At 50.1% G+C, this 15,057-nt stretch overlaps 1 protein-coding gene across 4 annotated transcripts in view; it reads left to right on the top strand.

Moving 5' to 3' along the window:
- Positions 1-7,092: 7,092 nt before the first annotated feature.
- Positions 7,093-15,057, top strand: part of uso1 (USO1 vesicle transport factor) — a 108,500-nt gene continuing 100,535 nt past the window's right edge. For all 4 annotated transcript variants that reach the window (XM_070873131.1, XM_070873133.1, XM_070873132.1 and 1 more), the window contains exon 1: positions 7,093-7,228. In XM_070873131.1, coding sequence (XP_070729232.1) covers positions 7,163-7,228 — 66 coding nt within the window. In that variant the 5' untranslated portion in view covers positions 7,093-7,162. The remainder of the gene's footprint in view (positions 7,229-15,057) is intronic.

Raw genomic sequence — 15,057 nt, forward strand, 5'->3', positions numbered from 1 at the left:
ACCCCACGGTGGGTAGGTGTAGTCCACAAACCCAACCTAACAGTAAAGCAGACAGCGATGTTTGGAGGAATAATGGTGGCATTGGTGTTGATTGGAGTTTGGATAATATTTAGATGGGTCATCGTGCAGTCTCGAGCACAGCAGGCTCAAACGCAAAACCGACGGCAGCCCAGATAGGGACATGAAGTGATAGAGGTGGTACGACTATAAAGAATATGGTTAACCTAATCCTTACCTTCGATTCCACAGAGTGACAGCGACACAAGTAGACCAGAACCTAACACCTGGTGATGACCAGGCTGTCTGTTTAAAATTTTCAGATAAAACTCACCAAGATGGGACCGCAGTGGTGACTCCGACTCTGGGGACTCATGTATACTGGGAACCTCAAGACCCACGCAAACACTGGATGATACCAACGGATTGCAGCACACTCAGGAAATAAACAACTACATGAATTATGGAGTCTTGTTTAATTTAACGGATGGAATGTGCATCCCAGCAGCCAAGGACTGGAGCAAGGACAGGACTTATTTCAATGCATGATTACAAGTGAATCCTAATAAGAACCGGGTGTGTGTACAGTGCTCCACGGGTATAAGGAGCAGCTGCATTAAACGGAGGGATGTCAAAGGGCCCGATGAATGTACTTTCGGCATAATTTGAGCGCCTCCGGGACAGTCCCAGCAATCAGTCATCTGCAAAAAGGGAGTGGGGCTGTGTGGGTACTACGAGGAGGTGGGGGCGGCTGCAATATCATTGTATGTATGCTTCTCACCCCCTCCGACACCGCGCCCCATAACCACTACATTGCCTGAGGAACTGCCTTGTCCCATAACTACTAAGGGACCAGAAAATGGGATTGTAATGTACAATGAAGGGGAATTATTGTATGATAATGTTAAACATGAAATTGTGCCTGTCCTGATCAATATTTCAGGCAGCCAGATGCCGGAATACTGCACAGAACAGTCAAGGAAGATGTACAATGTATTCAGTAAAGTTGTAATGCAGCAGGCTGCCGATGCAATGGGTGCCAGTAGGTTCCGAGGACAGGGGTCAGCCCCCAGGATAAAGAGGGAAATAGTTAATGATGTTGCCACCGTTTTCAATACAGGGACCTCCGTAGTAAACTCGATAGACATACAAGGGATAAATGAGAAGGTGGAACAGCTTAGAGGGGTGATGAAGGGGTTATTAGAGAGGGTGGAGCAAAACCAGGAAGACCAAGCCAACCTAGGAAAGGAGGGTGCCGAAATCCAGTTGGATGGCATCTCAGTCTTGGAGGTTCACGCCAAAACCATCAATCACCTCATTGATAGAGAAAAGGAAGATACGGGAAAGCAAAGACAGGGGCAACTCTGTCACGCTTATGGTCTGTGGATGGTGGGACAGATCCGCCACAATCTCGACCAGATCCAACGCGGGGAAGTACCCAATTGGATAGACAGTTCACATTTAGCTCAGTTGGCTAACCAGAGGGGGACACTGGATAATTGTACTCTGAAGGGACTGACCCAAGTATACCCAGCAATTCCAGATTGCCAGATGGGTAGGACTACTGGGATAGTGATAGTCCTGATGATCCCTATAGCCACACCGGACTCAGGACCGTTCCCCCTGTACCAACTAGAGAATATCGGAGTAATAGGGGAAAATCACATGAATTATGGAGTTTTATCTGACCACCACCTCCGCCGTTCGTCGAAACGACATACTTACTGGGATTTCCCAAACAGAATGCAAGCAAAGGAGGGGAGATCACAGTATGCCCTCACCCGGTAGGCCGAGGTGAGCTAGACGAGTGCGGGTTTAACCGAACCGACGGGTGCGTACTAGAAATAGTGCCCGCACACAGGCACTTCGCGAGAGCAGGCTACGGAGGGAAGGGAAGATACTGCGTCTCTACCACAGAGCGTTCATACCAGTATAATGACCTGCAGTGCCCAATACCACAGCCAAACGTTTGCTTTACGCCACTACAACCTGTCACGATCGGGCAAGCGCATATCACCCAGGTTAGGTGCCGGAAGTCTGAAGTTATTGATGTAACCGATCAGCTCCACGATCATTTGCAGGATTATGACGAGCCAGATCAGGTCCCTATCCCACATCTAACCGAAGTATTACGAGAGTTGAGGCTCAGAGTGGGTCAATCCGTAAAGCTCTACCACCAACTGCAAACTAAAATCAAAGTACTGGAAGAAGATATCGATGTAGACTTACAAAGTCAGAGTTGGTGGAGAAAGGTCTGGGACCGGGGAATAAATGTGAACATCCATCCTTGGATTCGAATAATTTCACACATACTGGTCGGGATACAATTGATCTTAGTGATAACATGGGGCATAATGGCCTGCCAGGCACCACGCACAACGAAGAGGGACCCATGACCGGTCCCCGGATACTAAACAAGCCTGTTTAATAAAGGGGCAGGAGGATTTGGCCTTTATCAATTTGATTTAAGCAACCAGGACTCCTGAAACCGCGTGACTGGCCAGCACATTGAGGCAGGGAGTACCGGGCTGTGCACAGAATCTAATAAAGGTAGGGCGGTCGGTTAAAGGGGGACTAGGACTAGCCCCTTTACCAAAAGGGGGGAATTGTTGTAGGCATTAGGCACCTGCTGAGTATATCTAAACTCATATCGGTTTAAAGTGGCCACATATAAAATGGCTGCCCAAGCATGATGGGAGCTCGGTTAGCCAAGTTAGCTAAAGCTGCTGACTGAGCACTGACCCTGCAGAGCCTGGTCTCAGGAATGTCTTGAATCAACAGCTTGAGACAAGATAGTATATAGAACACTGCGGTACCTAGTACGGAATGTCCTCAAGTCAGTGACCCCCATATAGGGTGCCTAGCAACCATAGAGATAAGGAGCTAGGCACCAGCAGAATCCATGAGCAACGAAGTTAAGGGGGGCCTGGAGAGCATCAAACGGATAGGGATCCACCCCCAACTGTCACAAACTGATCATGCAGCCCCCTGATGTACCAGGGTTAATTCTATTGGCCCATTTAAACCTATATGTAATCGCTAATCATTATGATTGGATTGTGTCCAGCCGAAGTGGGCTGAGTAACTGTAATGAACTATTGTAAAACATATAAATATCGATGAATTTCTTTGTTCGGGGGAGTGGAGTGCCTGGATCCAGTCCTGAGGCTTCCTCCCCGCTGGCGTTAATAAAGGCCGCATTGGCGTTGGAACCGACTCTGAATGTTGAGTGATTCTTCTGACAAAACACTAACACTAACAGGTAGGAAGAATAGAAAAACAGAATATTAAACCTTGGTGTTCAGAAAGATTTGGGGGTCCTTGTGCAGGAAACATAGAGTTAGCATGCAGGTGCAGCAAGCAATAAGGAAGGCAAATGGCCTGTTGTCCTTTATTGCGGGGGTTGGAGTATAAGAGTAAGGAAGTCTTGCTACAATTGTACAGGGCTCTGGTGAGACCACACCTGGAGTACTGTGCACAGTTCTGGTCTCCTTGCCTTGGAGGCGGTGCAACAGAGGTTCACTAGATTGAATCCTGGGATGAGAGGCTGTCCTATGATGAGAGATTGAGTAGAATGGGCCTATACTCTCTGGAGTTTAGAAGAATGAGAGGTGATCACATTGAAACATACAACATTCTGAGGGGGATTGACAGGGTAGATAAGAACATAAGAACATAAGAAATAGGAGCAGGAGTCGGCCATATGTCCCCTCGAGCCTGCTCCGCCATTCAATAAGATCATGGCTGATCCGATCATGGACTCAGCTCCACTTCACTGCCCGCTCCCCATAACCCCTTATTCCCTTATCGTTTCAGAAGCTGACTATTTCTGTCTTAAATTTATTCAATGACCCAGCCTCCACAGCTCTCTGAGGCAGCGAATTCCACAGATTTACAACCCTCAGAGAAGAAATTCCTCCTCATCTCAGTTTTAAATGGGCGGCCCCTTATTCTAAGACCATGCCCTCTAGTTCTAGTCTCCCCCATCAGTAGAAACATCCTCTCTGCATCCACCTTGTCGAGCCCCCTCATAATCTTATACGTTCCGATAAGATCACCTCTCATTCTTTTGAATTCCAATGAGTAGAGGCCCAACCTACTCAACCTTTCCTCATAAGTTAACCTCCTCATCCCCGGAATCAACCGAGTGAACCTTCTCTGAACTGCCTCCAAAGCAAGTATATCCTTTCGTAAATATGGAAACCAAAAGATGCAGGGAGGATGTTTCCCTCTGGCTAGAACCAGGGGTCACAGTCTCAGGTTAAGGGGTCGGCCATTTAGGACTGAGATGAGGAGGAATTTCTTCACTCAGAAGGTGGTGAATCTTTGGAATTCTCTGCCCCAGAGGGCTGTGGAGGCTCAGTCTTTGAGTATATTCAAGGCTGAGATCGATAGAGTTTTGGAGTCTCGGGGAATCGAGGGATATGGGGATCGGGTGGAGTTGAGGTCGATGATCAGCCGTGATCTCATTGAATGGCGCAGCAGGCTCGAGGGGCCGAATGGCCGACTCCTGCTCCTCTCAGGAGAATGTAAAATATCCCACCGTGCTAATTTGAAGGCGAGCAGGGGAAGTTAACAGGTTTTAAGCCAGTGCAGAGGCAGGGAAAGAGAGGAGGGGAGGAAATAACACAAGGGGAAAATCTGCGTTAGGGTGCAAAGCAAAAGGAGATGGTAAGGGGGCAACTACATTAGAACGGTGACTGCACTCCAAAAGTACTCCATTGGCTGTAAAGCACTTTGGGACCTACGGTGGTCGTGAGAAGCGCTATATAAATGCAAGTATTTCTTTCTTTCTTAGAAGAGATGAAATGGTAATAGCAGAATCATCAACAGCTGCCGTGTGAGAAGTATATACTAAATTGCAAGAAGTTCAAGTAAATCGCTGTTTCACCTCGGAGGTGTGTTTGATCCACTAACACTGTCCCCTTAAATGAATTCAGTGCTACACTACAACAACAACTTGCAATTATATAGCGCCTTCAATGTAGTAAAACGTCCCAAGGCACTTCACAGGAGTGATAATCAAACAAAAGATTGACAACAAGCCAGCCACATAGGCATTTAGGGCAGATGACCAAAAACTTGGTTCGGCTTTTGTTATCTATGTGGACTTGTATTTACCCTGTACAGCCACCAGAAGACTCATTCCCTGGAGTCCCAAGGGATCCCATAATCCCTTGGGAGCACAGGTATTTAAGGAGGCTTCACAGGTTGGAGAGGCACTCTGGAGACCTGCAATAAAAGACTAAGGTCACACTTTACTTTGAGCTCACAGTGTTCAGACTGTCTCTTTCTCCATACACAACAGTTTTAAGGAGTGTCTTGAAGGAGGAATGAGAGGTAGAGAGACGGAGAGGTTTAGGGAGGGAGTTCCAGAGCTTGGGGCCCAGGCAGCTGAAGGCACGGCCACCGATGGTGGAGTGATTATAATCAGGGGATGCTCAGGAGGGCAGAATTAGAGGAGCGCAGACATCTCGGGGGGGTTGTGGAGCTGGAGGAGGTTACAGAGATAGAGAGAGGCGAGGGCCACGGAGGGATTTGTAAATAAGGATGAGAATTGTGAAATCGAGGCGTTGCTTAACCGGGAGCCAATGTAGGTCAGCGAGCACAGGGGGTGATGGGTGAGTGGGACTGGGTGTGAGTTAGGACACGGGGCAGTGAGCACAGGGGGTGATGGGTGAGTGGGACTCGGTGTGAGTTAGGATATGGGGCAGTGAGCACAGGTGGTGATGGGTGAGCGGGACTCGGTGCGAGTTAGGACACGGACAGTGAGCACAGGGGGTGATGGGTGAGTGGGACTTGGTGTGAGTTAGGACACGGACAGTGAGCACAGGGGGTGATGGGTGAGTGGGACTTGGTGTGAGTTAGGACACGGACAGTGAGCACAGCGAGTGATGGGTGAGTGGGACTGGGTGTGAGTTAGGACACTGGGTCAGTGAGCACAAGGGGTGATGGGTGAGTGGGACTGGGTGTGGGTTAGGACACTGGGTCAGTGAGCACGGGGTGATGGGTGAGTGGGACTGGGTGTGAGTTAGGACACGGGGCAGTGAGCATAGGGGGTGATGGGTGAGTGGGACTGGGTGTGGGTTAGGACACGGACAGTGAGCACAGGGGGTGATGGGTGAGTGGGACTGGGTGTGAGTTAGGACACTGGGTCAGTGAGCACAAGGGGTGATGGGTGAGTGGGACTGGGTGTGGGTTAGGACACTGGGTCAGTGAGCACGGGGTGATGGGTGAGTGGGACTGGGTACGAGTTAGGACACGGGGCACAGGGGGCGATGGGTGAGCGGGACTGGGTGCGAGTTAGGACACTGGGTCAGTGAGCACAGAGGGTGATGGGTGAGTGGGACTCGGTGCAAGTTAGGACACTGGGTCAGTGAGCACAAGGGGTGATGGGTGAGTGGGACTGGGTGTGAGTTAGGACACGGGTCAGTGAGCACAGGGGGTGATGGGTGAGTGGGACTGGGTGTGAGTTAGGACACGGGGCAGTGAGCACAGGGGGTGATGGGTGAGCGGGACTCGGTGTGAGTTAGGACACGGGGCAGTGAGCACAGGGGGTGATGGGTGAGCGGGACTGGGTGTGAGTTAGGACACGGGGTCAGTGAGCACAGGGGGTGATGGGTGAGCGGGACTGGGTGTGGGTTGGGACACGGGGCAGCAGAGTTTTGGATCACCTCTGGTTTACGCAGGGTAGAATGTGGGAGGCCAGCCAGGAGTGCATTGGAATAGTCCAGTCTCCAACACTGCCCTTTTAAATTGAAGCCAGCTGAGCGGGCCTGTCCCTTTAACTGGGGGGGGTGACAGCGATGCGAGAGCGGCCACGTGTGTTTGCCACGTCTCCGCGCAGGCGCAATGTGTCTGTGTGAGAGTGTGGGCTGGAGAGGCCACGCCCCCTTCTCCTCGCGGTTGCCTGCTTGGCTGTGGTGCGCAGGCGCGGTCGCCGCCGCGCCCCCTCGGATCCGGGGGTTGCGCAGGCGCCGCGGGGCGGGCGGAGGGGCGGCGCAGACGCAGTGGGGCGGGCGAAGGCAGCCCCGCCCCCTGGCCTCCCCTGCGCGCAGGCGCGGTGGGGCGGGCCGGCGCGGTGCGCAGGCGCGGTGGCCCGAGGCGGGAGGCGGACGGACGGGACGGACGGCAGTGAGTGCGGGAGGGAGGGAGTCGGGCGGCCATGAACTTCCTGAGAGGGGTGATGGGCGGCCAGAGCGCCGGGCCGCAGCCCAGCGGGGCGGAGACCGTGAGTACCGCCGGCCCACCGATCGTCTGCCCGCGCTCATTCTCAACCCGGGTGCTGCGGGCCCCGAGCCACGACCTCGATTTCCAGCGCACCGCCGTGGGCGGCCTGGGCCCCGAGCTCTCTGGGACTCCCTCCCCTGAACCTCTCCGCCTCTCTCCGCTCCCCAAGGGCCGCCTGCTTGACGCGGCTTTCGCTCAGCTGTCCCAGGTCCGGCCCTGTGGGGCTCGGGGTCAGATTGTGGCCTGTGAGGGCCCTGGGCCAGGGTCACCAGACGGAAACATCCCAGGGGCCACTATTGTGAAGGAGAGCAGGGGGGTTCTCCCCGGTGTCCTGGGGCCAATATTTATCCCTCAATCAACACAACAAAAAAAAACACATGATCTGGGTCATTATCACATTGCTGTGTGTGGGATCTTGCTGTGCGCAAATTGGCTGCCACATTACAACACGGAACCACACTCCAAAAGTACTTCATTGGCTGTAAAGCGACGTCCGGTGGTCGTGAAAGGCGCTCTATAAATGCACATCTTTCTTCAGCGCCGCAGCCGCCTGACCGGCTGCTGGGTGTCTGAGGCTCGGAGTCCAGGTTACAGGTCACTGCCCCCCACTCCCCGGGGAAAAATGGATGAGAGTCTCCCAGCACAGCATCAGAGTCCTTCCGTTATCCCACATGACATTTATCCCTCCATCTGCTCGCCTCCCCGCCACACACACACACACACACACACACACACCAGCAAAAATTAATTCATCATTGAGCTGATGATGCAAAGCTAGGTGGGAATGTAAGTTGTGAGGAAAGAAAGACTTGCATTTCTATAGCGCCTTTCACGAACGCCGGAAGTCCCAGAGCGCTTTTGAAGTGTAGTCGCTGTCGTAACGTGGGAAACAAGAGATATGGGGATAGTGCAAGCAAGTGGAGTTGAGGTAGAAGGGAATCAAGGGGTATGGTGAGAAAGCAGGAATGGGGTACTGAAGTTGCATGTTCAGCCATGAACTCATTGAATGGCGGTGCAGGCTAGAAGGGCCGAATGGCCTACTGCACCTAGTTTCTATGTTTCTATAAGCCATGATCTCACTGAATGGTGCTGCACTGTTGGAGGGTCAGTACTGAGGGAGCGCTACAGTCGGAGGTGCCGTCTTTTGGATCAAAGGTTAAATCAGTGTCTGCCCCCTGAGGTGGATGAAACATAGAAAATAGGTGCATCGAGCTTGCGCCAACATTCAATAAGATCATGGCTGATCATTCACCTCACCACCCCTTTCCTGCTTTCTCTCCATACCCCTTGATCCCTTAACCGTAAGGGCCATATCTAACTCCCTCTTGAATATATTTGGACTTTCAGAAGGCGTTCGACAAGGTCCCACACAAGAGATTGATGTGCAAAGTTAGAGCACATGGGATTGGGGGTAGTGTACTGACATGAATTGAGAACTGGTTGTCAGACAGGAAGCAAAGAGTAGGAGTAAATGGGTACTTTTCAGAATGGCAGGCAGTGACTAGTGGGGTACCGCAAGGTTCTGTGCTGGGGCCCCAGCTGTTTACACTGTACATTAATGATTTAGATGAGGGGATTAAATGTAGTATCTCCAAATTTGCGGATGACACTAAGTTGGGTGGCAGTGTGAGCTGCGAGGAGGATGCTATTAGGCTGCAGAGTGACTTGGATAGGTTAGGTGAGTGGGCAAATGCATGGCAGATGAAGTATAATGTGGATAAATGTGAGGTTATCCACTTTGGTGGTAAAAACAGAGAGACAGACTATTATCTGAATGGTGACAGATTAGGAAAAGGGGAGGTGCAAAGAGACCTGGGTGTCATGGTACATCAGTCATTGAAGGTTGGCATGCAGGTGCAGCAGGCGGTTAAGAAAGCAAATGGCATGTTGGCCTTCATAGCAAGGGGATTTGAGTACAGGGGCAGGGAGGTGTTGCTACAGTTGTACAGGGCATTGGTGAGGCCACACCTGGAGTATTGTGTACAGTTTTGGTCTCCTAACCTGAGGAAGGACATTCTTGCTATTGAAGGAGTGCAGCGAAGGTTCACCAGACTGATTCCCGGGATGGCGGGACTGACCCATCAAGAAAGACTGGATCAACTGGGCTTGTATTCACTGGAGTTCAGAAGAATGAGAGGGGACCTCATAGAAACATTTAAAATTCTGACGGGGTTAGACAGGTTAGATGCAGGAAGAACGTTCCCAATGTTGGGGAAGTCCAGAACCAGAGGTCACAGTCTAAGGATAAGGGGTAAGCCATTTAGGACCGAGATGCGGAGGAACTTCTTCACCCAGAGAGTGGTGAACCTGTGGAATTCTCTACCACAGAAAGTTGTTGAGGCCAATTCACTAAATATATTCAAAAAGGAGTTAGATGAGGTCCTTACTACTAGGGGGATCAAGGGGTATGGCGAGAAAGCAGGAATGGGGTACTGAAGTTGAATGTTCAGCCATGAACTCATTGAATGGCGGTGCAGGCTAGAAGGGCCGAATGGCCTACTCCACCTATTTTCTATGTTTCTATGTTTCTATGTTTCTATATCCAATGAACTGGCATCAACAACACTCTGCGGCAGGGAATTCCACAGGTTAACAATTCTCTGAGTGAAGAAGTTTCTCCTCATCTCAGTCCTAAATGGCCTACCCCTTATCCTTAGACTGTGTGCCCAGGTTCTGGACTCTCAACATCGGAGTGAGTGAGTGAGCATGTTCTGATGAGCTAATTTCCTGTTTGTGGGATTTGCTGTGCACAATCCCGGCTGCTGCGTTTGCCTGCACTGACTGCAATTCAGAATAATTCATTGGCTGGATAGCGTTTTGGGATGTCCTGATCATGTGAATATCGCTCTCGAAATGCATGTTCTTCTTAATTATGACCCATGCAGTAAATGAGCGTGTTTACATGTGTAACTGTTAAGCATCAGCCAGTGGCTCTGGGTCGCACCCTCTCTTTGCCTCGGAATCAGAAGGTTGTGGATCCATTCCAGAGACTTGAGCACAAGAATCTATGCTGACACTCGCAGTGCAGTGCTGAGGGAGTGCCTCACTGTCGGAGGGGCAGTACTGAGGGAGCACCACACTGTCGGAGGTGACGTCTTTTGGATGAGAGGTTTAAACGAAGATCCCATGGCACTATTTCGAAGAAGAGCAGGGGAGTTATTCCCGTGTCCTGGTCAATATTTATCCTTCCAATCAACGTCACCAATACAGATGATCTGGTTATTAGTCGGTTGCTAATGGTGGGTCGAAAAAAGGCCACTGTTGGAGGACCGCAGATTTCTCAGTGCTGTCGGCGTGGAGAAGGTTGTAGCGAAAGGGACGGATGAGGCCGTGAAGAGATTCCATGACAAGAATGAGAATTTTAAATTTGAGGCATTGGAGGATCAGGAGCCTGTGTCGGTCAGGCGTGATGGGTGAGTGGGTCTTGGTACGGGAGCGGATGTGGGCAGCAGAGCTTTGGATCAGCTGAGGTTGATGGAATGGAGAATGGGAGGCCGGCAAGGAGAGCATTGGAATAGTTGAGTCTGGAGATGACCGAGGCATGGCTGAGGGTTTCTGCAGCAGATGAGCTGAGGTAAATGCAGAGACTGGTGAAGTCACAGAGGCAACAGTGATGCAGCAAATATAGAGGTGGAAGCTCAGCTCTGGCTGAAATGGGATTAAATTCTTGTAACTTCAACGTTTCCCTCCATATTGGTTTTAAGTATTACGTTTGTTGGTGCTTTATAAGCTGACCTATATTCGACCTCTTGTCCCGCCAGACCCTGGAATCCTGTGCTGGTCCTCTTTGCCCAAACTCATCAATACTCGTGCAGTGCTATGTAAACTAGAGCTGATCCAAAACTCAGCTGCCCGTGCCCTAACTCGCACCAAATCCCGTTCGCCCATCATCATCATCATAGGCGGTCCCTCGAACGAGGATGACTTGCTTCCACATGAATTCACAGATGTTTCAATGAAGGACCCGATGTTCCAGTCTTGAACTCCAATTGAGGGGGTGGAAGATGCTGGAGTTCTTTGAGGATGTAACGAGCAGGGTGGATAAAGGGGAACCAAAAGAGTTGTAGTGTATTTGGACTTCCAGGAGGCATTTGACAAGGTGCCACATAAAAGGTTACTGCACAAGATAAAAGTTCATGGGGTTGGGGGTAATATTTTAGCATGGATAGAGGATTGGCTAACTAACAGAAAACAGAGAGTCGGGATAAATGGTTCATTCTCAGGTAGGTAATCAGTAACCAGTGGGATGTCGCAGGGATAAGTGCTGGGACCCCAACTATTTACAATCTATATTAACGACTTGGAAGAAGGGACTGAGTGTAACGTAGCCAAGTTTGCTGACGATACAAAGATGGGAGGAAAAGCAATGTGTGAGGAGGATACAAAAAATCTGCAAAAGGACATAGACAGGCTAAGTGAGGTGCCAAAAAATTGGCAGATGGAGTATAATGTTCGAAAGTGTGAGGTCATGCACTTTGGCAGAAGAAAAATCAAAGAGCAAGTTATTTAAATGGAGAAAGATTGCAAAGTGCTGCTGTACAGTGGGACCTGGGAGTACTTGTGCATGAAACACAAAAGGATAGTATGCAGGTACAGCAAGTGATCAGGAAGGCCAATGGAATCTTGGCCTTTATTGCAAAGGGGATGGAGTATAAAAGCAGGGAAGTCTTGCTACAGTTATACAGAGTATTGGTGAGGCCACACCTGGAGTACTACGTGCAGTTTTGGTTTCCATATTTACATAGAAACATAGAAAATAGGTGCAGGAGTAGGCCATTCGGCCCTTCTAGCCTGCACTGCCATTCAATGAGTTCATGGCTGAACATTCAACTTCAGTACCCCATTCCTGCTTTCTCGCCATACCCCTTGATCCCCCTAGTAGTAAGGCCCTCATCTAACTCCTTTTTGAATATATTTAGTAAATTGGCCTCAACAACTTTCTGTGGTAGAGAATTCCACAGGTTCACCACTCTCTGGGTGAAGAAGTTCCTCCGCATCTCGGTCCTAAATGGCTTACCCCTTATCCTTAGACTGTGACCTCTGGTTCTGGACTTCCCCAACATTGGGAACATTCTTCCTGCATCTAACCTGTCTAACCCCGTCAGAATTTTAAATGTTTCTATGAGGTCCCCTCTCATTCTTCTGAACTCCAGTGAATACAAGCCCAGTTGATCCAGTCTTTCTTGATAGGTCAGTCCCGCCATCCCGGGAATCAGTCTGGTGAACCTTCGCTGCACTCCCTCAATAGCAAGAATGTCCTTCCTCAGGTTAGGAGACCAAAACTGTACACAATACTCCAGGTGTGGCCTCACCAATGCCCTGTACAACTGTAGCAACACCTCCCTGCCCCTGTACTCAAATCCCCTTGCTATGAAGGCCAACAGCCCTTTTGCTTTCTTAACCGCCTGCTGCACCTGCATGCCAACCTTCAATGACTGATGTACCACGACACCCAGGTCTCTTTGCACCTCCCTTTTTCCTAATCTGTCACCATTCAGATAATAGTCTGTCTCTCTGTTTTTACCACCAAAGTGGATAACCTCACATTTATCCACATTATACTTCATCTGCCATGCATTTGCCCACTCACCTAACCTATCCAAGTCGCTCTGCAGCCTCACAGCATGCTCCTCGCAGCTCACACTGCCACCCAACTTAGTGTCATCCGCAAATTTGGAGATACTACATTTAATCCCCTCATCTAAATCATTAAAAAAAAATGTAAACAGCTGGGGCCCCAGCACAGAATCTTGCGGTACCCCACTAGTCACTGCCTGCCATTCTGAAAAGTACCCATTTACTCCTACTCTTTGCTTCCTGTCTGACAACCAGTTCTCAATCCATGTCAGCACACTACCCCCAATCCCATGTGCTCTAACTTTGCACATCAATCTCTTGTGTGGGACCTTGTCGAACGTCTTCTGAAAGTCCAAATATACCACATCAACTGGTTCTCCCTTGTCCACTCTACTGGAAACATCCTCAAAAAATTTCAGAAGATTTGTCAAGCATGATTTCCCTTTCACAAATCCATGCTGACTTGGACCTATCATGTCACCTCTTTCCAAATGCACTGCTATGACATCCTTAATAATTGATTCCATCATTTTACCCACTACCGATGTCAGGCTGACCGGTCTATAATTCCCTATTTTCTCTCTCCCTCCTTTTTTAAAAAGTGGGGTTACATTGGCTACCCTCCACTCTATAGGAACTGATCCAGAGTCAATGGAATGTTGGAAAATGACTGTTAATGCATCCACTATTTCCAAGGCCACCTCCTTAAGTACTCTGGGATGCAGTCCATCAGGCTCTGGGGATTTATCGGCCTTCAATCCCATCAATTACGAAAGGATATACTTGCTTTGGAGGCAGTTCAGAGAAGGTTCACTAGGTTGATTCCGAGGATGAGGGGGTTGACTTATGAGGAAAGGTTAAGTAGGTCGGGCCTCTGCTCATTGGACTTCAGAAGAAAGAGAGGTGATCTTATCGAAATGGATAAGATAATGAGGGGGTTTGACAAGGTGGATGCGGAGAGGATGCTTCCACTGATGGGGGAGACTAGAACTAGAGGGCATGATAGAATAAGAGGCGGCCCATTTAAAACAGAGATGAGAAATTTCTTCTCTGAGGGTTGTAAACCTGTGGAATTTGCTGCCTCGGAGAGCTGTGGAAGCTGGGACATTGAATAAATTTAAGACCGAAATAGACAGTTTCTTGAGCGATAAGGGGTTATGGGGAGCGGGCGGGAAAGTGGAGCTGAGTCCATGATCAGATCAGCCATGATCTTAGTGAATGGCGGAGCAGGCTCGAGGGGTCGTATAGCCTACCCCTGTTCCTATTATGTTCTTATGCCTGTGCATGGATTTTTTTAACGTGTGGTGACCGTTGCATATCAACCACCACTTGGACTTAACAGAACTCGGCCTTTATCCAGTGCCAAGGGTTAACCAGGACGACTGGAGACCTGCTCTGTTGCACGGACCCAGTGCGCGCACACGTCGCAGTATGGGCTGGCCCGTGCTGCCCCTGGGCCCTGTACCCTCATTCGGCACACCTTTGTCACGATCTCCCTCTGCACCAAACATTCGTCGAACCTCTGTCACAATCAGCCACGATCCCTCATCACACCTCCGCCCCGATCACTCGTCGCAAGTCCGCCGCGACCTTCCATGCTCCTCTGCTGTACCAGGGCCCTGCCGATGCTCCTGCCCACGCTCCAAATGGCGATCTGCACCCTGTGCTCGCTGACCTACATTGGCTCTCGGTTAAGCAACGCCTCGATTTCAAAATTCTCAACCATGGCCCTCGCCCCTCCCTATCTCTGTAATCTCCTCCAGCCCCACAATCTCCCCCCCCCCCCCCCCCCCCCAAGATGTCTGCGCTCCTCAAATTCTGCCCTCTTGAGCATCCTTGATTATAATCGCTCAACCATTGGTGACCGTGCCTTCTGTTGCCTGGGCCCCAAGTTCTGGAACTCCCTCCCTAAATCTCTCCGCCTCTCTACCTCTCTACCTCTCTTTCCTCCTTTTAAGACGCTCCTTAAAACCTGCCTCTTTGACCAAGCTTTTAAACATAGAAACATAGAAAATAGGTACAGGAGTAGGCCATTCGGCCCTTCGAGCCTGCACCACCATTCAATAAGATCATGGCTGATCATTCCCTCCGTACCCCTTTCCTGCTTTCTCTTCATACCCCTTGATCCCCTTAGCCATAAGGGCCATATCTAACTCCCAACTTGAATATATCCAAATGAACTGGCATCAACAACTCTCTGCGGCAGGGAATTCCACAGGTTAACAACTCTCTGAGTGAAGAAGTTTCTCATCT

Source organism: Pristiophorus japonicus, chromosome 2 (genome assembly GCF_044704955.1).
Source record: "Pristiophorus japonicus isolate sPriJap1 chromosome 2, sPriJap1.hap1, whole genome shotgun sequence".
Classification (NCBI taxonomy): Eukaryota; Metazoa; Chordata; class Chondrichthyes; family Pristiophoridae; genus Pristiophorus; species Pristiophorus japonicus.